The sequence below is a fragment of the Littorina saxatilis genome, linkage group LG2 (genome assembly GCF_037325665.1).
Source record: "Littorina saxatilis isolate snail1 linkage group LG2, US_GU_Lsax_2.0, whole genome shotgun sequence".
NCBI classification, from domain to species: domain Eukaryota; kingdom Metazoa; phylum Mollusca; class Gastropoda; order Littorinimorpha; family Littorinidae; genus Littorina; species Littorina saxatilis.
The window spans coordinates 72,648,249-72,673,827 of NC_090246.1; the positions used below are offsets into that span (position 1 = coordinate 72,648,249).

The 25,579-nt window shown below is 41.6% G+C and overlaps 1 protein-coding gene across 1 annotated transcript in view; it reads right to left on the bottom strand.

Moving 5' to 3' along the window:
- The window catches only part of LOC138959676 (uncharacterized), a 204,976-nt gene that overhangs the window by 146,971 nt on the left and 32,426 nt on the right, over positions 1-25,579 (bottom strand). Inside the window, exons 24-61 of the mRNA XM_070331253.1 lie at positions 24,415-24,555; positions 23,827-24,012; positions 23,326-23,487; positions 21,846-22,025; positions 21,334-21,480; positions 20,626-20,811; positions 20,264-20,404; positions 19,159-19,344; positions 18,571-18,729; positions 17,777-17,968; positions 17,103-17,234; positions 16,652-16,852; positions 16,050-16,184; positions 15,276-15,470; positions 14,761-14,889; positions 13,881-14,084; positions 13,315-13,446; positions 12,748-12,942; positions 12,103-12,231; positions 11,406-11,594; positions 10,816-10,953; positions 10,047-10,244; positions 9,577-9,723; positions 8,711-8,896; positions 8,251-8,382; positions 7,648-7,848; positions 7,214-7,342; positions 6,876-7,064; positions 6,265-6,387; positions 5,172-5,381; positions 4,531-4,671; positions 4,024-4,209; positions 3,501-3,641; positions 2,974-3,162; positions 2,394-2,525; positions 1,961-2,152; positions 1,241-1,360; positions 18-194 (exon numbers count right to left, since the gene is read on the bottom strand). Coding sequence (XP_070187354.1) covers positions 18-194; positions 1,241-1,360; positions 1,961-2,152; positions 2,394-2,525; positions 2,974-3,162; positions 3,501-3,641; positions 4,024-4,209; positions 4,531-4,671; positions 5,172-5,381; positions 6,265-6,387; positions 6,876-7,064; positions 7,214-7,342; positions 7,648-7,848; positions 8,251-8,382; positions 8,711-8,896; positions 9,577-9,723; positions 10,047-10,244; positions 10,816-10,953; positions 11,406-11,594; positions 12,103-12,231; positions 12,748-12,942; positions 13,315-13,446; positions 13,881-14,084; positions 14,761-14,889; positions 15,276-15,470; positions 16,050-16,184; positions 16,652-16,852; positions 17,103-17,234; positions 17,777-17,968; positions 18,571-18,729; positions 19,159-19,344; positions 20,264-20,404; positions 20,626-20,811; positions 21,334-21,480; positions 21,846-22,025; positions 23,326-23,487; positions 23,827-24,012; positions 24,415-24,555 — 6,252 coding nt within the window. The remainder of the gene's footprint in view (positions 1-17; positions 195-1,240; positions 1,361-1,960; positions 2,153-2,393; positions 2,526-2,973; positions 3,163-3,500; positions 3,642-4,023; positions 4,210-4,530; positions 4,672-5,171; positions 5,382-6,264; positions 6,388-6,875; positions 7,065-7,213; positions 7,343-7,647; positions 7,849-8,250; positions 8,383-8,710; positions 8,897-9,576; positions 9,724-10,046; positions 10,245-10,815; positions 10,954-11,405; positions 11,595-12,102; positions 12,232-12,747; positions 12,943-13,314; positions 13,447-13,880; positions 14,085-14,760; positions 14,890-15,275; positions 15,471-16,049; positions 16,185-16,651; positions 16,853-17,102; positions 17,235-17,776; positions 17,969-18,570; positions 18,730-19,158; positions 19,345-20,263; positions 20,405-20,625; positions 20,812-21,333; positions 21,481-21,845; positions 22,026-23,325; positions 23,488-23,826; positions 24,013-24,414; positions 24,556-25,579) is intronic.

A 25,579-nucleotide genomic window follows, 5' to 3' on the forward strand; every position in this document is an offset into this window, starting at 1 on the left:
TGTTACACACAACTTACATTTGGACTAGTGTCCAGGTCAACCACTTGGAATGGAGGCAGGTTGTTCTCAGAGATGGTTCTTTCGTAGTCAGGGAATGTGAAAGAAAGAGCTGCGGCATCCACGTTCACCTGAACGGTTTTTTGGCATCCCGTAGTTCTGCTTGTGAAACCATTGTCGATGGCAGAGACTGAGAGCTGTACAACAAGGAAAAAAATGTCTCAGTGTTTACTTACAGCTGAGAGAGAGAGAGAGAGACAGAGAGAGAGAGAGAGAGAGAGAGAGAGAGAGAGAGAGAGAGAGAGAGAGAGAGAGAGAGAGAGAGAGAGTGAGAGAGTGTGTGCAAGCGTGCGTGTGTGATGCGTTGGTGCATGTGTGCATGTTTTGAACAGTCAAGATATTACCAACACCATCAGTAAACAAGAGGCGAAGCCTTCAAGGCTCACGTAAGAAATCGACAAACAGTAACACAAACTCAGTGTCACACATACACACACACACACAGTAAGCATGGGTCATTAGGTGATGGTGCAAGAGTGCGAGACACTAGATCTAGATCTGTCTGTCTGTAGCCTACTTACAGGGACACGACTGCCAGATGGCCAGATCGACACTGCGCTTTCGACAGCGCTTCCTCGCGCTGACACTGGAAACACACTGTGCAGATTAACCTGTAGGAAATCTCCTTTGGTATCTTCTTTATTTATTTTTCTGGAGCTACGAAACCGAACAATGTGAAATCGTCTTCTCCGAATCGGCGAACTGCAGCTCGGTGATAACTGTATCTATACCACAATCCTTCACGCGATCTGACCTAACCTTGACCCCTGACCTGGTCTACATACCACACACGACACAAACCAGTCAGCTGTTTTTACCCCCCCTCCCCCCCCCCCCCGAACCCCCCACCGCCCGTTTTCTTTGGATACACACTTTAACTACATACGTGCCGACGAAATGTTGATCATTGCTTCAATATTTTGAAGCTGTTGCTTGGATAATAACCAGGTAAAATTAGTATTTCGGTGTTTAGTCAAATGTTAAAGTTTCTATCACACACATACACATGCACAGACAGACAAAGTTTAGCATCGCATAGGCTACACTTACGTGAGCCAAAAATCAGAAGACTGAATGCACACTGCTTTGTTGTCTTGAGACGCACATTCCATGATGAAAGGGGTCTGACTTGACTTCCATTTGAAATACAGTTGTACCAAGAAATATCATGCCATCCACTTACCAGGTAATTTGGATTGCCAGTGGGAGTAAGAGCACGTATCAGTTTGATGTCTCCTGTGTCATAGTCCACAGAAAAGTAGCTCTTTGAGCTCACTGTTCCAGCCAGCACATACTTCACAACCTGAAATAAATAGCCAGTAAACACTAGTTGTTAGCCTTCGGCAAAAAATAACTTTGGTATCTATCACCAACTATATAAAGTCTAAAATCAAAGTTAATGCTATATATGTGAGTTGGTGAAAGAATATGTAATTTAATCTGACATCTAAGAAAATATATCATCAAACTTAAAAAGTTCAGATTCTGTTTGAAAAAACATAGGTAGAATATGGCAATCGTTCTCTTAGTCTTATGCTGTGTTTTGTGAGAAAATATGGAAGAACAATATATTTACATCTAAAAATTTAAGTCAATGTTCACAATAACACTTCAGGATAGTGACTTTAACATTTTCAAGTTAGGAGACAGATCAAAAAGGACTTCAAACAAATATGGGCAGTAAAAGCCTTTCTACTCAAGTTTTATCAACATTTTACTGCAGCCATGATCACAGTCTCCAAAGAACATAAATACAGCTATGATCAAAGTATTGAAAAAGAAACAAAAATATCTGAAAACTGGGTCTCATTTTCTCCTTACCCTCAATCGCTTCACATCAAACAAAGAGACAAATTAAAGTGCAACCTTCCACAGTGTTCGATGAAATTATAAAACGCCTAACCTGTCCAGGATCGTTATCGGTTGCCCGGAAAGTGCCGATGGTGTTGCCAGGGGGTGTGGTGAAGTTGATGCTGATGACCTGACCGTTATCCACACACACAGGGTTGAACAGGTTGCGCACCACGTTGACGTTCACCACAGCAGTGGAGCTCAGGGCGGCTCGCTCGCCTCGGTCACGTACTTGCAGTACAAGCTGTTTGCAAAATCGGAAAGAAAAATGTTTGCCTACAACCATTTTAACAATCAACTGAAGAAATTGTATGATACATTTGAAGAGCAATCTATCGGTGTCTGCAGAAACACACACACTTTGACACACACACAATTTGACAAACACAAATACACACACACAACTTTGACACACACACACACAATGTGAAGCTTACAACCTCAAACTCATAGAAAGATGCAAAGAAACCTTTACAGTGACTCACAGTATAAGAGCTGCGTGTGTCGCCAGCCAGGTCAGCGGCACTCTGCAGCACGATGTTGTTGTTGCCTCCAAGAGCAAAGATACCGTTGTCATTCCTGCCAATGATTGACACATTTGTCTGACTGAAAGGGACCTGGAAAAAGCAAAGGAAATCAAAGACATTATAGGGGACAATTTGTTTTCTGTCAAACTTATTTGTATTTTAAGGTTACCCCAACCTAAACCTCTACCCTCAAATGAAACAATGAGCCTCTACAGATTATATTAACACTTACACATTCTGTTTGTGCAACATGCATGTATGTATGTATGTGTACATAGGTGTGCGTATGCATGCTTGCATGCCTACATGCATGCATGTATAAGAGTGTGTGTGTGTCTGTGTGTGTGTGTGTGTGTGTGTGTGTGTGTGTGTGTGTGTGTGTGTGCTTGTGTGTGTGTGCTTGTGTGTGTGTGCTTGTGTGTGTGCGTGTGTGTGTGTGTGCTTGTGTGTGTGTGTGAGTGTTTTGGCTCATTCTTTGACCTTTGAACTTAACAGATCATTTGTGAGCATACTTATTCGCTACTGCATATAAACTTACGTCAGTATCACCATCAGTGGTTGTATAGGTAGTCACTAAGGCATTGTCTCCGGCATCTCTGTTGATGGTGGCATTGTAAGGGCTGTTCAAGAAAGATGGCGGTGTGTTCCGTACAACAATCACTGTCACTGTACCCGTGTTGGTTGACTGGCGTGATGGGGGGTTATTTTCTGTAGCAATCACCCGACACTGCAACAGAGGAACACAATCATTGATGATGTCAATAAAAATGCAAACACATCAATAACTTCAATAACACAATCATTGATGTCAATAAAAATGCAATAAACCTCATTAACTTCAAGTGCATGCTGATTGGTAAAGATGCTGCAACTTGTATGGTTGAACATATCTACATGCCTGTGTTTACTGTCTGTCTGAGTACACAACCATTTATCGGTATCCTTTCTCTTAGCCAGACCCCCCCCCTCCCCCCCCCCCACCTCCTTCTGCCATACCTTTTTGAGAAATCAACCAAGCAAATAAACAGCTATTTTATACATAATTTTCCAGAACGTTTCACTCACGATGTACTGTGTTCTGTCCAAGGTGTCTGCCACCAGATCACTCCTGACGTAAAGTCCTCCTGTTCTGAAGATACCGTAGTATGCGTTGCACACTTGGTCTTGGGCGTTGTTGTTGACCAATGTGAAGAAGACATCAGGGGTCTGGTATAAATGGAAAAGTATAAATATTCAAATACTGTAATATACGCTGCAGAAGATGAACACAAATAATACTTGACATAAATTTTTAAAGGCAAATGCTGAACACCGATACAATTATGCAAATTACATAAAGAGAAATTATAACCCAAACCAACAATAACTTCAAAAAGAATTGTTATCTCCACTGTATATATGTAAATAATTGATAAAAGTAATAACAAATATTGGTAGATTAAAATATACAGCCGAGAGCAGCAACCTTAAAAAATCACTGGTTTGTTTCATTTGTTTGTAGGCTTCTCTCTCTCTCTCATCTGCTCTCTTTCTCTCATCTGCATCTGCACTCTTACCAGAAAAAAAGAAAAAGAGAAATCAAACTTACACGTCCTGCGTTGTCTGTGGCATTAATGGTGATGATGGTTTGCCCAGGATCCTGTATCTCCAGAATGCGAGTGTTGGCATTCAGTGGGGTCACAATGGGTGGGTTTGGATCGCGATTCACGTTGACCTGGCACACTTTCACAGCACTGCGGGCAAAGCGAGCTCCATCTTGGACCAGAATGCGCAGCTAAAAAAATAACAAGCAAACATGAGGAAAAAAAGGCGGACAACAGGAATCATTAAATATTGCACTAGAAAAACAGCTAATAGTTTGAAATAAACATGAAAATAAATGGACAAGAAGAACGAGAAACCTATAGCTCAGTCACACTGATTAAAAAAAATGGAGATTGAAACATATTTTAACCAATATTATCTCTTCGGACTAAAATGCCCATAACACTTTTCAAGGAAAACCTGCTGTAAGTGTAACACTGAGAAAAATAAATCAAGAGGAAAAGATAAATACCAATGAAGCAGAAACAACGTACAAAGAGATGTTCCTTACCCTGTATGTGGTGGCTGTGTCAGAGTTGATGGACTGGCCTAGAGTAACACGCCCTGTTGAAGGAGAACTGATGGAGAAGAAGTTCTGTTGGCCATCATCTCCGATCAGGCTATACCGCAAGCTTTGGCTGCCAAAATTGCTCTGCAATAGTAATAAACGACATCAAAAATCCATATTCTTTTTCAAGGCACAGATATTAACTAAATAGTAACAAACTATTCATAGATATGCACTATCGTGTAAAGATTCCGTTTTGAAACAAAAATGTTTTGAGGCAGATTCTAAGGGCAGTATGCGATTCTCAGAATAAACAAATTAACAAAACAGAAACAACACTAACACGATTCTCGTTTTAACGTAGTGAGAAACTTGGCCTTGCTGCATATTGCAGCTATGAAGCGAGCTCTTCAAAGTCCCCCCAAACTTTTGTGCAATTTACTTCGAGACTTCGAGTTTATATTCCATCCAAGACAAAACTTGGCGATGGCACATAAAAAATACTCAGCCATTCTGCCTAGAGCGCAGGTAGCTGATTACACCCAAACACCTGGGTAGGCTTGCTAGCTTTCCACTGGTAGGAAGTGACCGAAATTTCCCAGCAGGGGGATAATACAGTAAGAAGAAAATAAGGAAAGACTTACAGGGATGCCTGTGTTTCCCAGAGTATCAGAGTCAGCATCGGAGGCAGTGACAATCAGAACCTCGGCCCCAGGAGCAGAGTTGGGGTTGAGCGACACACTGCAGCCGGTGTTAGTGAAAATAGGATCGTTGTCGTTGCGGATAATGTTGACCAACACCTGAGCTGAGGCTACACTAGTCTGTCCTGCTCCATCCTGTGCTCTCACGTCAAACTGTGGCACAGCACATTGAGAGAATGGCATCAATGTACTGCTGCTCTCAGCACTGTCACAAGATGGAAAGAAGAGAGAGAGAGAGGGTGGGGGGGGAGAGAGGGAGAGAGAGAGAGGGGAAGAGAAAGTGAGAGAGAGCGAGAGAGGAAGAGAGAGAGAAAGAGAGAGACTCTGAGAGACTCTAAGAGACCGAGGGAGACTGAGAGAAACTGAGAAAGAGACTGATACTAGCAGGGACAGAAAGAAAAAAAAAGAAAAACAAAGAAAAACAAAAGAATGAAAGAAAGACAGACACAGAAAGAAGGAATAAAAGAAAGAAAGAGAAAAAAGGACAGGTACAGATAGAAAAGAAAAAGAAGACAAGAAGAAAGATAGAATCAAAGTAAGAAGGAAAGAAGAAAAGTAAAAGGAAGAAATAGGCAAAGAAAGACAAAAAGAAATTGAAACAGAAAGAAATGGGGAAAGGGAGAAAGAATAAAAATAAGAAGGAAATAGAGAATGAAAGTAAGGGAGAAAGAAGGAAAGAATAAAACAAAATTCTGATAAAGGAGGAATTTTGACTGTTTTTTGTGCTTTCATGTATTATGACAAACATTCCCTGCAGCACTTTACAAGGGTACACACACACAAACATCCACACACACATACACACACACACAAACATCCACACACACATACACACACACACAAACACGCACACACACACAAACATCCACACACACAAACGTATTCATGCAAACATGTCCACACACACACACACACACATTAATCTAAACACATTCACATCCGCCCCCCTCTCACACACACTTACATCACACAAGTACACACATTCTCTCTCATTTTTAGTGTTAAAGGCAGCTTCTAATGCTCTGCATCAACTTACTGTAAATGATGGAGCAGTTTCACGTGTGAGATCTGTCTTAACGCTGATCACACCAGACTGACGGTCCAGAGCAAACTGGTTGTTGGGAAGCACCAGGTCATAGAACACACTGTTGTAAGGAACCTGAAATGATCGGTCACAAAATAATCATCAATAAGCATATTCATAATTCATAAATGTGACTACATTATCAGCTAACAGCTACTGCAACCAGTAAATTCATACTCAACTTTTCAGATTACGTTTCTTTTGACTGACTTTGAACATACATGCTTTTCTAAAAGAATAACTTTGACAATTCATAGATGTCAAAAAGAGAAAACATAGAAGAAAGACTTGTTATCATTATAACTTTTAAATGAAAGTTGTGACACACTTAAAGAACTTTTCACCAATGACCAGGTTTAGCCCCGTGCGAGCTTCTTCTTCACACTGAATGAATCTCAAAATGTTCACTCTTTCTTCAGTATGTGACGTCACTTCCAAGGGGCTATATCTGGACTATGCGAACTTTTCTGTGTTTCTAATCCTGCACAGGGCTCTACCAGAGACAGGGCGCTGGGGTTTATAGTTCTGCAAAACGATAAGGGTTGTCCATGTAAAGAACTCACCAAGAAGTCAAGGTCCTGAGCAGACACAGCCTGAACCGAGCTACCATAGAGTGCTTCCTCTGAGATGGTGGCAGTGTATGAGGCGCTGGCGAACACTGGTCTGTTGCGATTGCGGTTGACATTGACTGTCAGCATCCGAATGGGCGAGCATCGAGCAGGGCACCCACTGTCACACACTTGCATTTGCAGCTGCAATAAAATTAAAACAGTATGTTACTTTCAACTTAGAAACAATGCTCTAGCTGTATCTGCTTGTGTCTTTTCACTTTTGTCACAACAGCAGGACAAAAACCTTTAAACTATGACAAAAAACCGTAGATATGACACTGTCAACTTACAGTGAAGTTGGTGTCCAATGCTTGGATTGTGCGAGTAGCAGTGATGAGTCCCGTGCCTGCATTCATGGTAAAATACTGCACAGCTGTTCCGTCTCCCACCAGTGTGTACGTCAAAGTGGAGAACCGTGCCTGTTGATGAAAATATGCAACTTGGTTAGACTGACTTCTTTCTTTGATTGTGGTTTTAACATGAGCCTCGCTCAGTAATTCAAAGTAACCTGTATTTATCATTAATTTTCTTCCATGTACCTTAACTCAGGTTTCAATATAATTGTATCTCTCACCCCCCCCCCCCCCCCCCCACTTTCATGTTCTCCCAGGTACCTTTATGCAAGGGTCAATACAATTGCATTCTTCCCCCCCCCCCCCCCCCCCCCACTCACAAACACCCACCCCTCCTGACACACATTTCTCGTTCCCACCTACTGGCTTACCTCTGTGCCCGAGTTAGAATCAGCATCAGTGGCCTCAGCATCATAGACTGTACCTCCCACAGTAAGGTCATCGTCGACAGTCACAGAGAAGCCAGTGTTGCCCACGTCAGTGAAGGCAGGTATGAACTGGTTCCGTCGCACATTCACTGTCATGGAAACAGACGTGGACAGACCACTGCCATCACGCACCGTCACTGGGAACTGAAAGTAAATAGTCACCCTTACAAAGAGAGTTACAACATATTTTTTCTGATTTTAAAATGACTTTTACCTACAGCCATCATCTCAGCCCAAAAAAGGGTCTGCATCTGCATGGGTAACGCCGGCAGAATCCAAAACTTTGGCTCAGTACCGGTGGGTATTTACAGAGGAATATCACCAAAGACTTGGGATGTACACTATCTGAGACACTAACACAGATAAGTTAGCTGATGTCATCACAAATGTATTGGACATTACAATCCAAAGATGTTTTACAAACTTTGTAATTATGTACCAGACTATTTGAAGCTTGTAAGAAAATTAAAGGAAAGGCTAAAAGAATATGCATAAAACTAACGACTGCATCAACAACAACAATATATATTTCCTAGTGTCACTTACTGTGTACGTTGTCTGACCAGTGCTGTCTGAACGCAGGTCTCTTCTTACACGCACGATTCCAACTCCATTTGGTTGTGTCAACACGTAGAAATAGTTGTTGATCACTTCAAACGTACGCGTGTTGTATGGCGCCTGCAAAAATAGAACAACATATGAGCTGACATACACCAATCCATACCTGAACAATTATCAACTTGATTCTTATAATAAACCAACCGAACAGGTCTGCCCTCAACCCAAAATTACAAAAATCCTTAAACAGTAATTCCTTAAAGGGAGAATCACAGCGCACATCAAGTATGAACCTTCTAAATTGGGGCTGTTGAAACAACATCACATACTGAGAGAAGAGTGAACATTTATTAGATTCATTTCGTGTGATGATGCACCCAACACATGGCTTTTTCCAGAGATTATCTAAATATTGCTAATGAAAGTGACAATTGATACCATAACTTACAATACGATCCAAGTCGGTGGCTGAAACTTGGGCTACAGAAGTGTCGAAGGCAACACACTCCGACACTGTGGCGCTGTAACTGGAGTCAGTGAAGTTTGGGGTGTTCAGGTTGCGGTTGATTGCAAAGGTCACCACGCAAGTTGCAGATTGGGACGGTCGGCCTCCATCCTCAGCAAGAATTCTCACCTGCAACACAACAGACACAAACATGAAACTCTCACAAAATAAAAAACCAATCAACCAATCAATCAATTAATTAATCAATCATTCCATGTGGGTGTTGTCCTTGTATTGGTGAGTACAGATATTGTTTGTTTTTGAAATTTGTTCATCTCACCTACAGTCATTTTGTTGTTTAGAAATCAATCAATCAATCAATAAACAAAATGAGAAAAGATGGAGATCTAAGAACTTGTAAGGGAAAGAAACAGATATGGAAGTAAAATATTTTAGCGGGAGACACTACCAAACAAGATGTAACAGGAAGACAGCGCTGTGATAAGAAGGTGAACAAACCAAAGAGAAAACAAATATATGTGGATGTGTGGGGTGAGAAGGGGGGACGGCAAGAAGCTGTAAATTGAGAAAAGTTGAAAGTTACTCTCCGTTTCTCTGCTGCTCAGTTCTCGTTAGATGACTACATGCAAAGCTTGGTCCCCTCCTTCCTGCTTTGTCTACCTTCCCCTCTACAGTCTAAGAAAACTGAGCATCATGCTATACTCGCTGACAAAGAGGCCAAAGCCAGACTGTTTCTTTTCTGCACTACTCTCATTTCATGAATGCATCCAAAGCATGCTCCACTCCACCCTTCTTTGCTTCAATCTACCTAACCTTTACAGCCTGACATAAAATCATTGTATACTTACTGTGTATTCATTGGCAGCGTCCTGAAGCAGACTACCGTTCACCACCACCAACCTCTGGTTGGGGAAGCCAGGGTTCGGATCCAGTCGGAAAAGGCCTGGGGCATTATCATCTCCAATGATGCGCAAGTTCACAGAGTTGAATGGACTCTGAAAAATGTCAGCAGGAAAAGAACATTTTAGCTGGTAATCACTTTTAGGGTGTGTGTGTGTGTGTGTGTGTGTGTGTGTGTGTGTATGTGTGTGTGTGTGTGTGTGTGTGTGTGTGTGTGTGCGTGTGCGTGCGAGCGTGCATGTGGGTATCATACTGTATGTGTTCATATGTATGTTTTCTCGTGTGTTTTGTACCGCTACAAACCCAAAAGGTTTATAAAGAAAGACAAGAAAATATCACAAAACAAAATCAAGGCAAAAAACCAACAAGTTCATGTTCTCAAGCAACTCACTGCCATCATGAATATTTCATCACACACCTGAACATCGCTGTCACTGACTGTGGCAGTGTAGGCATTGATGCCACTGGCTATATCTTCTCTCAGAGTTATCCTCGGCTGAGGCGTACATCCGGTGAAGGTAGGAGCATTCAGGTTGTACACCACATTCACCACCACTGTCGCCCGGATCGCCTGCTCTCGTGGTGGGTTGCCTCCATCTCGGATACCCATCTGCCACTGCAAGCACATGACATGAAAATTAGCAAGATGTGATCTATATTCCTCTTGACCTGCAACTAAGTGATACTGAAATTAAGTTTTTCAGTACTGTTATCGATTTAAAGCCCCACAATGATGTGCTTGGAAAAAAAATTGAAGTTTTTCAGTACCTACAAGCAAATCAGATCTTTATAAGATTATTGATTTTATCCCAAACTCCAGAGCTTGACTGAGTGTGTAGCGCCAGCGAACGACAAAAAGAAGATCCCCAACTCGCTCCTGTTTGACTAGCTTTGCCTTCAACCATGATTTGAGTGTTTCATGCACTTGGTTACATCTACAGGACGTGAAACAATAAATAAACCAAACAAAAAACCAAACATTAATTTTCAACACAGAGCAACAACAAAAACATACAAACAAAATCACAATTTTCATATAAATTACAAAACTAAACTGTTAAATAGAAATCTGAACAGAACTAAAAAGATCATGTCCGCTACAATCAAGTAATTCAGATTCTTGACAACGTTTCTTAGTCCTTGTGTTAAGGGTTGATTTTATCCTTCTAAAAGATAAGTAGACTTACCTCAAACCTTTGGTCTCTGTCTGTATTATCATAGAGGGGAACACGAACAGAGATGTTCCCGTTCTGATCAAACTGGAACCAGTCGAAGGCAGAGTCTGTTTGGTTCAAAGCAAAGAACACGGTCTGATTGTATGGTGCCTGTTCAGAGAAGAACAATAAATCAGGTCAGTTTCTGTTGAAAACCTAGCTTCTGGTACCCAACTATCAGTTGGCAAAAAAAGACACACAAAATCATTGATGTAAAAAGCTGCAAAAGGAGCATGAACAAGAAGAAAAAATTTCTTGATATTTTTTTAATGTCCCTGTTCTTTGTGGTCATTTCAAACAGATTCAATTGGGGACAGATATACATGTACTTGCAAAGTATCATGCCAAGAACTTGGAAGTATCATGCCAAGAACATGTGTTCTAATTACATAATCTAAAAGAAATTAAATAATTCATTCTCTGTCTGTCTGTCTGTCTGTCTGTCTGTCTGTCTGTCTGTCTGTCTGTCTGTCCGTCTGTCAGTCCATCTGTCAGTCTGTCTGTCCGTCCATCTGTCAGTCCGTCTCTCTGTCTCCACATCTGACAATTTCCTTTGTACTTACTGTGGTATCTGCATCATTTGCACGCAGAGAGATGATTGGTACACCAAGAGATTTTGTGGACTGGATTGTGACCTCGTAGCGAGTGTTGCCTATCCACTGAGGGTCATTCAAGTTCTTGTTCACTGTCACCCGGAACACTGTGTCGTTTACCAAGTTAGGGGAGCCATTGTCAGAGGCCCTCACACGTACCTGGCAAATTCAATGAGCCACATAGTTCAAATGGTTGGTCACACCAGAGCACCTGGTCAAGAAAACTTACCTGACAGATGTTCTGCTTCTACAATTAAGCAGAGTAAACAGCAGTCATTACACCCAACGAATTGGGCACATTGATACAAGCATTGTCCTCACCTTCACCCCCAAAAGAGAGAGAGAGACACACACACACACACATGCATGCACAAACACACACATGCACACACACACTCACACACAAACACACACATACACAAGCATGCATGCACAAACACAGACACACTCACAAAGACACACAGGCACACACAAATATCCACTTAAAGTGAATGCATCTTATGGGTATTTAAAAAAAAAATCAGAGTTTCAGATACCATTTCTGATGCCATTTCTGATTTCAAAGCACAGACACACACTCATAAACTCTAACACACATCCCCCCCCACACACACACACACATACTGACACACACAAGCAAGCAGACTGTAGAAGAAAGGTCACTGACCACAAAGTATTCTTGCTGGGTACCAGCCAGAGAGTTGGTCAGTGTAATGCGTCCTGTACTGTCCACAGCAAAGTAGGCTGGTGAGGGGTTATCACCTGCCAAGGAGTATGACACTCTCTCGTATGTGTTCTGCACACAGAAAGTGAATTCTATCTATTCTGTTTGTGAGATAAAAGAAACAAACAGATCATATATAATGTCCATGTCTCAAAAACAGCACATGTGAACACGCAGAGACCTCATCTGATTTAAATCCAAACACTCAGGGAATTTACACAGGCATACAAATACAAACTTGCTCTCAAGCACTCATCCACAAACGCATATGTCATTATCTCTCACACAGAAAGACTCAAACAGACAAAACACAAAAAGGGAGACAACAAGGGAGTTTATGGGAAACGCAAAGGATCCGCCCATCTTCCCTTGTTTACCACTGCTAATTCTGGAACAGGCTATAACCACTGACCTACTTAACCATATGAGCTCTTCCCCTTTTCTCTCTCACCCCTGTCTTTGTCTGAAAGTCTGCACCCACGCTATCTGCCTTCACTTTACTTTCTGCTTCCAACCACTGCATCTGGGTTTCTTTGTCCTCTCATTGTTCACAAATACAGGCACAAACATAGAGACATTATGACTCACCACTCTGTCAAGATCAGTGGCAGTGACTTGGGTGACAAACGTGCCAACTGCCATGTTCTCACTGATAGTGGTTGGGTAGTTATTCACATTCTGAAACTGCGGTGTAAACTGGTCGCGGTAGACGTTGACTGTCAAAGTGGCAGTGTTAATGGCAGTCTTCGGAGGAGAGCCACCGTCACGTGCACCAATGCGAAGCTAGAAACAAGTACAAGACAAATTATAATCACTCTGTGCTGAATCAAAGATGCAAGAGTCAGTAATAATCCATTGATCTTCAAAATAATGAAAAGACATGATGAAATGTGTTACAATGCACATACTGACAGTCCATGCAAAAAATGTGAATCTAAGAAAGTGTTCTGAACAAAATGTAAGGAAGGTATTCTCCCTTCTTTCTAAAACCATAATAAATAAAAAATTTACAAGAAAACAAAAGCAAAGAAAAGCAACTGCTTGAGGACACAGATGAATGACATAATGACAGTGATACTTCATGATTCTGACAAAGAGCCATTTTTCACTCCCCAGGAGAGAAGATAATTTGAATTACTGAGAGGGTTTTCTCACAATGTAGGAGGGTGCAGTATCTGCCAAGACAGACGTTCGCAAGGACACTCCCCCATTGCTGTTGATTTGGAAGTAGATCTCTGCCAAGGGTTGCCCAGCAACAAGGTAGTAGAAAGGTGTGTTGTAAGGTGCCTGTCGATAAAAACCAAATGCATGTTATAATGTGCCTGTCAAAACAACAAAAAAAATCAAAATAAAGCAGTCCATGAGTTAGCTAGCAAGTAACTGAGTCAGCTGGTCAGTCTGTTTACCAATCTGTTTACATTTCAACCTCCCTTTTGAGACCCCCCTCCCCCCATTTGAGACTTCCTCCTTCATAAAACCCTGTTTTCTTAGACTTTCTATTCACAACCTCTATAAATTTACCCCCATCTTAAGACTCCCTCCTTTTTAAGACCTGATTTTGTTAGATTTGTGGAGGTCCAGCATTTCACTATGGGCCTGCTGACAAAAATGTGGTTTTACACAAGTACATGTACACAAAAATCCTAAGCCAGGGAATTGAACGGGTGTGTCAGCACGAGAAATGTTAATGGGCAGAGCTTACTCATCAATCTAAAACTCACCGAAGCATCCAGATCCCTGGTCACAACTGTGTAGAAAACACTGTTGACAGCTCTGGTTTCCAGAATTTCTGTTGTATTCTGGTAATTTTGTCCCGCCGAAGGGGTGACAAACTCTGGTGGATTAAGATTCTGGTCGACAGTCACCCTAACCAGCTCGAAGTCCTCCCTGGCTGGTGTTCCAGAGTCGTATGCACGGACCGTTAGCTGCAACAAAACACAAGTCATTTCTGGTCAAAGTCAGGTCAGAATGGAAATTAATCTATTTTGGTGACAGCAGAATAAAGAAAAAGTTAAAGCAAGCCTCCAACGAGCAGAGAAAAGGATAAAGTTTGACCAACGAAGTGCAAATCAAATGCAGTTGCCACAATACTCTGTGCCAGTGACAGCTGGTGGAATACTTCAATGACAACTGTTTTTCTTGACATTTTGTTCACTCCAGGTTTCATTCCCATAGTGTTCTTGTAAAACCTCATACACATATTATGACGTATATCAAGTGATGTACCGGAAGTGCAAACTGGTATTCTGCAATGACAAAGACATTGTGTCTGTACAAAAAGTTAACTCTGGAAAGCAGATTCAGCCTAGGTATCCAACTAGAGTCACTAGCAACGAGATGTTGTACTTTTTTTTAGCCAGATTCACAGCCGGAAAGATGGCATGTTGCTGCCCATGTGGCTTGATGGAGAGAAAAAAAATGCTGTGGCGTGCAAAAATCCATAAGGTGACCCCGAAAGTAAAAATCACAGGAACGCAGAAGAAGATGCAAGATTCGCTACTGACTCAGTTACGTCCTCGCCCTGGGGTAAGGAGCTCTGCCTGAGGTATAAAGTAAACTGAAATAAGAATAAGAAAAAATAAGAGCAAAGTTCAAACTCACATAGAAAACTGTGCCTGTCTGAGTGGAGATGCCCTGAGCAAGCCTGAACTGCCCCGAGGTTTCATCAATACTGAACAGCCCGGGCACACCTTGCTCCAAAATGTTGTACTTCACTGTACCGTATGGACCCTGCACATATACATGATTAACACAAAGCCTTAGAACTTGAACAAGCAAAACTCGCAACATTTCTGTCTATTTTGAGTCTGAACAAAAAATCTTCCAGTCTTTGTGAATAGTTCGAAGTAGACTGGGTGTGTTGAAGTCATTACAAGTCACAAACCTGTCAAACCAACATATACCCAAACAAGCGCATGCATGACCGCACACACACACACACACACACACACACACACAAGCACACATACACACACGCACGAACACACACACGCACAAACACAAATATTCTTTTTTCTGCTTGAAGCACAGGCAGTCGAGCACAGACAGACACGACACACATACATGCACACACCGACACATGCACTTGGAGATCAGGCCTTGATCTTCACACTTACAGGGGCATCTCCGTCAGTGGCCCGGATGGTGTCGGAAACCACAACACCGCCTAGTGCTGTTCGATTAATGGTGAAGGCGTATGGAGTGTTTTGGAACACTGGGGGAAACCCGTTCCGTGCCACATTGATGGTGATTGAGCATGTGTTGGCAGCTGCCTTTGGGTACTCGGCATTATCTCTGGCTGTCAATTGCAGCTGTAACATCACAGAAGGAAATGATTCAAGAAGAGCTGGAAATATATATACATGTACATCCAAGTTTCCCAAATTTCTAAACCAGTGCTGCCTCATTTACTGACTGTTTTAACATACAACCCCCTCCCCCCAAAGAATTCATATTTCAATGATAGAAATGAAACCAAATAAAGCTTGATCAGCTAAACTCTCCACATCCAATAAAAAGGATTTTGTTCTACCACTTAATGCATTGCCCTGTAGCTTGTCAGATGCACCTCCCACCTCTGAACACCGCAGGAACAGAAGAAGGTCTGTCGCTTTAAATTTAACAGGTTGTTCCTTGATAAGAACCAGCTTCATTTTTATTTTTGTTTTTACAAAAGCAACAGTAATGTGTCCACGTCAACTTTTAACATCTAGAATGGCAAGTGCTTGCCCCGAAATCCATACTGGGTGAGGAGTACAATTGCAGTGTCTGCAAACAACATGTCAAAAAAGAAGTAACCCACCGAAACAAGGCAGCAAGAGTGGAAAAGGAGAGGGACAGAAAAACAAACAGAAAAAGAAAAAGAAAAAGAAAACAGCCATGGGACTCACAAAATACCGCCCGTTGCCACCAGAAGTGTCCAAGGCCAGGTCCCTCTTGGCGTAGACTTCACCTGTCTGTGGATTGTAGTCGAAGTAGGTCAGCGCTGACCCTGTACCACTGTACGTTAGGAGGTAGCTGTTGGCCTGTGACAATCACAATGAATCTCACTGACATCAGGTGCATACTTTACACAACTCATGGATTACCGTTCACAATTTTACAATACCGGTTGCAAGACTATTAGTATTACGGTAAAAAAGAATGAAAAGTCCCTATCAGTGCAGAGTGCATTAGTGCACTTAAGTACATCATTATGAGCTTCTCATTTTACCTTTGCTAAAATGTAGGACTTGGGAGTATTTAATATTGTGCGCAGAAAGACATGTGTATAATATGACAGGCATCTAATATCTGCAAACATTTCAAGCTGACAATACTTGATCTCAAATGGCAACTTACAGGCTTGAGGCTTCTCATTTTGCCTTTGTCAAGATTTTAGACTTAGGCATATTTTAAACTGGGCGAAGAGTGATATGTGTATAAAATGACAGGTGTGTAACATCTGCAAAAGCTGACGGGTACTTTATCTTTATCTCAAATGGCAACTTACCGGTGCGTTAACCACTCCAACGTCAGCGTCTGTGGCAGTACAGCTTCCAAAAGGAGTGCCAGGTGCTTGGTCTTCGTTGATATTGAATGTCTTTGAGGTATCTGTGAAGCTCGGGGCATTCCGATTGCGATCGACGATGAAACGCATGACAGCTGTGTCACTGAGTGCAGGGATGCCACTATCAGTAGCTCTCACATACGCCTTTGGAAAGAAAAATAAATAGCTTGAGAACATACCAGCACAGGATATTTCACATACTTCCTAATCTAAAACGGTTATCATGCATAGTACAAGCTATCTGAAATGAAAGTAGGTAGAAAATGTGTTTGTGAAAAGCTTGCCACTCACTCGTTCAACAATAAAGTATTCGGATAAAAAATGTTGAAAAGTATGTAACAGTGTGATAAATACAAACTCACGCAATAAAAAAAATAAAAAAATAATAACTTACTGTGTACACAGTTTCTGTGCCGGCTAAAGATGTGCCTGTTTTCAGTCTGATTTGACCATTGTTTTCATCAACATCAAACAGTTCTGTCCGGCCTTCTGGCATGTACAGTTGGTATGTGATCACATTGAAAGGCTGTAAAAACAGGACATCAAAACATTTTCAGACTTTTATGTTATTCAGTTAACATGTCTCATACTAAACATACCAATAAATACACACAAAAAGGCACAAATAAACAAAAACGGAAATCTCCCCCGTCTCCCCTCTCCCCCCCTCCCCCGCAAATCTTTTTGTATTTCTCTTGTTGTAGACAAGGCACACATTCAGTATCAAAAGCTTGCATGAAATACTCTTGTGAGGCCAGCAGCAAAATCTTACAACCATACTTTTGAGTAGATTTTATCACAAGCTGTGCTACACAATGGATTTTCCTACACATTTTCAATGAAAGAGCTAAGTGCTTGTGGTTCATAAAAACACCATTAGCAAAAAAATCACACATTACAGAATACATGTATCAAGCTTTAATTAAAATACTATAGTATCTGGTGGATCAACCCTTTTTTTTTTTAAATTTTACAAGAATAAAAAAAAAAAGACTAGTTAATGGAACATTTACTTATAGACAAATGAAAACATTTGTTTTACAGTCAGGACCATACACCATAACTCACTGAAGGATCTGCATCTGTAGCGGAGACAGTAAAAAGCAGGTCTGTAGGGGTGACATCTGGCGACACAACTCGTTCGTAGGGGTCGTTGACAAAGTTGGGTGCAAAGCGGTTACGCGTGACAATGACTGTAACAGGAACATCCTGGTCTGCCTCCAGGGAGGGTGAACCCCCGTCTCTTGCTTTAAGCACCAGCTGTCAGAAAATGTAATATCTTGATGATAACAAAGAAGTTACAGTAATGTCCATATTACTCGGAAAAATGCTACTACATATGTTTCTTCAGAAACAAAAAACTCCTCAAAATATGGCAATAGGAAATATTTTTTTACCAATTAAACTACTACTTATCAATTGAGGAGTTGAGAAATGCGGTGTTGAACTGCAATAATGAGGACAAGCATTGGTTTACAGACCTAAAGCCACAGACTACAGTACATACTTCATTCTCCACCGCCAGCACTCACAAAATAAAGGCTCCAGACACTTGCACACTGACACCAGGGGAAGTCTTTTAAAATGATTGATCAACAAGCTCCTCATGCATGTTTACAAAAAAAACCACGACCTTTTATCCCTTTAAAAAGTTCTTTCATATCTCAGTTCATTTGTCTCATACACTACTTCACTTTAAAACCCACAAAGCTGATTACTAAAGGAGCATGTAGAAAAATTCTCTTAAAATCAAATTCCTTTACAATGCACGTATCCATAATAATGTTCAAAACCAACTCATTTTTACAACTGGACAATTTGTAGTTCTCAACTGTAAAAAGAACATAAGGAAAGGTACATACATTGTACTGTCCTGGTCTGTTGGGGTCGAAATACAGGGGCGATCGGACAGTGATGCCACATGTGTTCACCCCATTGTTGTTGCCTGTGTTTGCCACCTCGAAATACTTCAGCGCCTCTGCATCGCCTGTCAAAATGCAATCCACCTGGTTGTTGGGTGGCTGGAAAAAAAACGAAAAAAAAAACCAGGTGGAATTTTCAGTACATACTGAACATAAAAATAAAATGCCAAGACAGCCATCTGCATGTCTGTCAAAGTCTAAGTGGCACTGGAATTAACTTAGAACCTTAACCCCCCCCCCACCCCCCTTCCCCTGAAACTCACAATAAATAATTGTATATGTGCTTCTGGGGGTTTCAATGAGCTTTGGGAATAGTCAATCTAGACTTGAAGAGAGCAACACCAGCACCACAAACAACACCACAAACACCATTGACAGCAGAACAGAGCTTTCCATAGATTAATTTAAAAAGTCTTTTTTTAACATAGCACTACTCTTGATATCTTTCCCTCCCAAGCTCAAACTAACAAGCACATTGAAAGGTCAAGTGCTCTGCATCAATTTTATTACACTGAGAACAGACTGTACCTGGCTGTCATTGTCACTGACAGTGACTGTGTAGAAGACGCTGCCGATAGACTGTGTCTCTGGCACTGTAGTTGTGTATGATGTTGCAGACCACACAGGGCGGTTGAAGTTCCTTGTTACGTACACATAGACCAAAGCAAAGCCTCTACGAGGAGGGAGCCCATTGTCTTCTGCCTGAACCCGCACCTATTTAAAATATTAAAACATAGGATACATCATACAGAATCTTGCAGCAATTCACAAGTTGAGAGATGCATACAGTTACACTCATATTCCATGATACAGGTATAGTTGTTCTTTATGATGAAAAACACCAGACCAGCACCTACAGAAACGTTTTCTTTGAAGAGAGGAAAGACAGAGTTTCATGTTTTTATCCCATTGTGTATCATCCAAATAATTGCTCTAGAAAGCAGACTGAACAGGCCAGATCAGGGGGACAAAGCAAATGCAATGTGTGTGTGTGTGTGTGTGTGTGTGTGTGTGTGTGTGTGTGTGTGTGTGTGTGTGTGTGTGCTAGTGTGTATGTGTGTGCTAGTGTGTGTGTGTGTGCGTGTGTGCTAGTGTGTGTGTGTGTGTGCGCTAGTGTGTGTGTGTGTGTGTGCTAGTGTGTGTGTGTGTGTGTGTGTATGTGTGCTAGTGTGTGTGTGTGTGTTTGTGTGTGTGCTAGTGTGTGTGTGTGTGTGTTTGTGTGCTAGTGTGTGTGTGCTAGTGTGTGTGCTAGTGTGTATGTGTGTGCTAGTGTGTGTGTGTGTGCGTGTGCGTGTGTGTGCAGATGTGCATGCAAGCAGGTGACAAAAAATTGACACACAAATAATAAATATATCAAACAGATTGTCTCAAAACAGGGATTTGTCAGTACACTGCTGCTGCAGAGTCTAGCCCTATGTCACTGCACCTGTACTACCAATTGAATTTCTTGGGTGTAATAACGCAATGCTTACCGTCTTATAATGCATGCAAACATGCTCACAGGCAACTCATCTAAACTGACCTTTTATCCTTTTAAAAAGTTCTCTTTCATATCTCAGTCCATTTGTCTCATACACTACTTCACTTTAAAACCCACAAAGCTCCCCTTCATAACCTGCAAATGATCACTTACCAGGAAAAGATCGGTTGGTGTGGTGGTTAGATCACCAGAAACACGGATTTCACCAGGCACGGCTGGGTTCAAGCTGAAGAATTGATGACTCTGTTTGTCCAGATCTTCAAGTATGGAGTATGTAATCTGGTTGAAGTTTGGCTAGAAACACAGCAAATATGTGACAAGGGTTATTCTCTTGTAAGACCAAAAAGAGCAATGCACAGGTCCATGTACACACACACACACATCACACACACACATGCGCTCTCTCTTTTTCTCTCTCTCACTCACGCACAAACAGATACAAACACATAAACTACAGTGCCAAAGACAAGGAAGAGGGTAAGCAGTAGGATAAACAACATAAAAGCAAAGCTTACGTTCGTGTCAGCATCACTAGCTGTCACACGGACAATGCTCTGGCTTGTTGGCGTCCTCTCACTGATGGTGACATTGTAGATTTGTGTGAAGAAGATTGGGGGCTGGGCATTCCGTAGCACGTTCACAATTACAGTAGCACGGTCTACAGCCACGTCTCCCCCTCCGTCCCTCAGCTCAACTTCAAACTGTGGATGAAAAATATTGACAGGTTAGTAATAATTATCATCATCAGCATTATTTGTATTATCACCACCAACCTCCTCATATTCAGTTACTTTAATCCTTTTTGACAACAGAAAATAACATGTACATTATAATCACCTTTGAAAAAAGATCAGTGAATTGTACTGACTCACACCCGGTTACTTCCTGCTCACTTCTTATTTTGTTCCTTAATGAGATCCAACACCGATACATGCACAGCCTGGCGGTGACCTTATGATTGATTGTCTTCTGCAGATATGACGTAGTCACCGAGACAGACTTCTTTTTCAAAATTCGTTGTCAGTTCTGGACAGATGTGACACAATGTTTTACTTCTTCTCTACCTCTTTTCACTTATGACATCAGACATGTCACTTTGGAATACAGGGTCAAGAAGATAAGACTTGGTTTGTTCAGTCGATGTCGTTTGCCATTAAATGCTGACCAGGCTTAGGAAAGAACTCTACGCTTGTCCACTGGTTTGCAAATCAACAACGTCTCACCTGATATCGGTCTCTACCGGAGTTGACCAGTGTTTGGACCAGACGGACATTTCCACCTGTGTTGATTGCATTGGTCACGATGTCAAAGTAGTTCACTGTACCAGAACCATCGTCCACAATGTTGAAGGACAGCTGGCCCCAGATTCCCTGTTACGAAGACAACGTAATGGATTACGGTGGTGCTAAAACAACAGCACTGAGTGTCAAAATCGGATTTTGTTCGAAGTACAGCTGGGCCCACATTTCCAGTTAAAAGCATACAGAGACAGACTACGGTTGTGCTAAAACAAGTGTCCTGCGGGTTAAGGTCTGAATCTGGTATCACCTTGACGTGGCATCTAGCTACCCCACTATCTTCCACTGAGTGACAAGTTTGAAAAAGGTTTAAACACCATTAAAGTAGTCAGCAGTTTGTGTCATCACTTTTTTGCGACGTCCCCCTTGCCTTGCCTTTTTTTCCCAACGCTCATAGATAGCCTACACAAATGTTTAAAAAGTGCACATTTTCTTACCTGGTCCAGATCCCTTCCAGACACTGTCACAATAGGGAGAGCCAGCTGGCGTGTCTCCTCAATGCTGATGTTGTAGATTATGGGAGTCAGAAACTCTGGCACATTGAGGTTGCGATTGACCGGCAGAATAAGCGTTTGACGGGCAGTCTCCCCTGCACCATCTTCTACCAGTACCTCCAGCTGGAAAAAAGGAACTATCTGGTAATGATGTGTGTAGGTGTCAAAATAAACGATGTTGGTTTCGAACACCTCCCTGGAAAATGTTCACTGTCTCTTTTTTGTCTGTAAAATGTTTGTAGCAGTTGTTTCAAAAACTGACAATATCAATGACATAATTGAGAGTTACTTTCCTCCTCATATTATCCTCCTTCACAAGATTTTGGATTGAACTCCAATTAATATGTTTTGAAAGGAATAAAACAAACTGGAACATAATTGCTGACAACATACAAACAAGAAGGGCAAAGCCCATATGACTCACATGCTTGACCTTGACCTTTACATGACCTTGACCTTCAGGGTCAAGGTCAAATAACTAAACCTAGCAATGACATCATACACTAAGAACTGCTTTACACATTTTTCCTACCAAAATACATGTGACCTTGACCCAAGGTCAAGGTCATCCAGGTCATGCAACACAAAGCTGTTAATTCAAGACATAGGAAGTACAATGGTGCTTATTGGCTCTTTCTACCATGAGATATGGTCACTTTTAGTGGTTCACTACCTTATTTTGGTCACATTTCATAAGGGTCAAAGTGACCTTGACCTTGATCATATGTGACCAAATGTGTCTCATGATGAAAGCATAACATGTGCCCCACATAATTTTTAAGTTTGAAACAGTTATCTTCCATAGTTCAGGGTCAAGGTCACTTCAAAATATGTATACAATCCAACTTTGAAGAGCTCCTGTGACCTTGACCTTGAAGCAAGGTAAACCAAACTGGTATCAAAAGATGGGGCTTACTTTGCCCTATATATCATATATAGGTGAGGTATTCAATCTCAAAAACTTCAAAGAAAATGGGGAAAAATGTGAAAAATAGCTGTTTTTTAGGCAACATTTATGGCCCCTGCGACCTTGACCTTGAAGCAAGGTCAAGATGCTATGTATGTTTTTTGGGGCCTTGTCATCATACACCATCTTGCCAAATTTGGTACTGATAGACTGAATAGTGTCCAAGAAATATCCAACGTTAAAGTTTTCCGGACGACGTCCGGACGTCCGGACGGACGGACGACTCGGGTGAGTACATAGACTCACTTTTGCTTCGCATGTGAGTCAAAAACGTATTTGCAAATCCTGATATGTCTGCACCCCAAATGTCAATTGCTGAGTCACACAGCTACACAATTTCTAGATTGTGTTTTACTTTAACATTTATATGCCGCAAGAAAGAGAAAGTCTGCACCTGCAAAGCGTAGTGAAGAACCACGGCCTATCAAAAAACAAAAAAGCATTTAACTTCCTTACCCTATACTGCGTGTTGGAATCACCCCTCAGTCCATTGGTATCACTGATGGTGATTGAGCCACCAGTCACGGCACCATTTGTTCCTAGATTGTTGCCGACAGTGAAGAACCTTGTTGCAGTGCTGTCTCCGTATAAACTGTAGCTTGTGATGCGGAACGGAGGCTGTAAAATGTTCAAAAGACAGGTATGATCAACATACCTTTCACAGATTCGCCTGCTCTCTCTCTCTCACACACACACACACACACTTACACACACACTTACACACACACTTACACACACACTTACACACACACTTACACACACTTGCACACACACACACACACACACACACACACTGGGAGTTATATCAGATCACTGTTGTGCGCACTCTCACACTCACTCCTGTCTCTCACACATCTAAACCACATAGACCCCCTGACAGACTGCCACCAGCACACACTCTCACTCACACACCTGCCAGCAACAGAATCAATACAACTAACGCTAAAAGAGCCTTACGTTGGTGTCTGGGTCTATGGCGCTGACAACGTAAGAGACAGTAGTCTGGTCCACACTCAGTTCAGGAATAGTGACCGTAGCGCTGTTAAACCTGGGAGGAGTGTTGCGCACAATGTTCACTGTGATGGTGGCATCCGCTGACCTGCTCTGGGGTATTGAACCCGCGTCTGTTGCTCGTACCGTCAACTGTGTAGCCAGAAATGTGAGGCATCTTAGGATTCGGTCTTAAACATTTTCTTGGAACTATATATTACAATCAGTCTGAATTTTACAACAATAAAATTACAACATGGTCACTGGATCTGTTACACATGTGCTTATCAAATAATCATCTTTTATTTTTGGTGGTGGTTACAACTTGAGCATTTCTATCCAAGGTTTCTCTTGCCATCCAATACTGTAGCATACAGTAATCCAGTCAGGTTTCCTTGCATCATAGTTATCATAGCACTAACACAATGGACAAATTTTAGGCCAAATGTTTTGCACACAAACAAAAATACTCAAGTTGCAAAACTAATGCCTGCAAGCTTCAAACGCTTTCAACATATACAGTTGGAGTCATCGGTACTAAAAGGGCTCACTCACAGTATACTGGTTGCTGGGGGCATCTTTGAGAGGGCCAGCCACAGTAAGAAGCCCAGAGTCACCTCGAATGAAGAAGTACTGACTGCCTGTTGCGGGTGACACAGACACTATGCTGTAGGTGATACGGCTGTTGGCTGTGCCCTGCAAACAATCACAACAAAATTGTCAAAGTTTTCAAGATCTCAGAGCAGACCACAGCCGTGAAAAAGCTTCAATGTACATGTAACAGGGGCGGACCTAGTTGTGAATAAGGGGGGGGTTCCAAATTGGAGCAGGGGGTCCAGGGGCAAAGCCCTGGTGGGGGGTCTGGGGGGCTTCACCCCCCAGATGCTGAAGGAATTTTATTTTTTTAGGTCAATCGGAGGCCTCTCCTGGAAGATAACAAGGTATCTATTCAGTAAATATGCGTGTACAAATATGTGCACCTTTGACTTTGAGAAGGCAATGTGCTATTTTATATGAACTACTATTTCAATATAACTAATCATTTCAAAAATAATTCGGAGGGGGGTTAGCCTTTGAGTTTCTCGTCAGTTTCAAGCATGTTGCATTTGGAAGGAAGGAAAGCACAAGCGCTTTATTTTTTTACTAAAAAAAAAAATTAAAAAAATAAAAAAAAACGGATGGGGGAGGGGGGGGGTTCCGGGCACCCAGGAACCCCCCCCTAGGTCCGCCCCTGTGTAAAGTGAACATGTTGTAGAAACACCATCGACAATCGTGCACATTGAAATCATTGACATATTGTAAAAAAGCTTATTGTTGAGATTAAATAATGCACTTGACACCAGTACGTTAGAATTTTCTACACTTACATAATCATCTAACATAGTGTCAACAAAAAAATTAAGAAACTTATCATGCCGATATGAAACCTTGATACTTTAGGATTTATTCATTTCTCCTTCCCCTCATAAGAAAATAAAGAAAAGACAACCCCCTTCTCTTGCCCTCTTCAACAAAATGAGAAAAACAAAACATTTTTGGCTCAACAAACCCCTCTCTATTTCTTCAAAAACTAAACCAATATACAAACTGAAACTAAAGAAGTTGTGTTCTGTATCAAAGCCAGCAAGACAGCAAAAGGAGTACATTACCTACAGTTAGGAGTTTTTTTTTAACTTTCACTGAAGCAGCAAAAAGTATACATTCTCAATTCTACAGACTA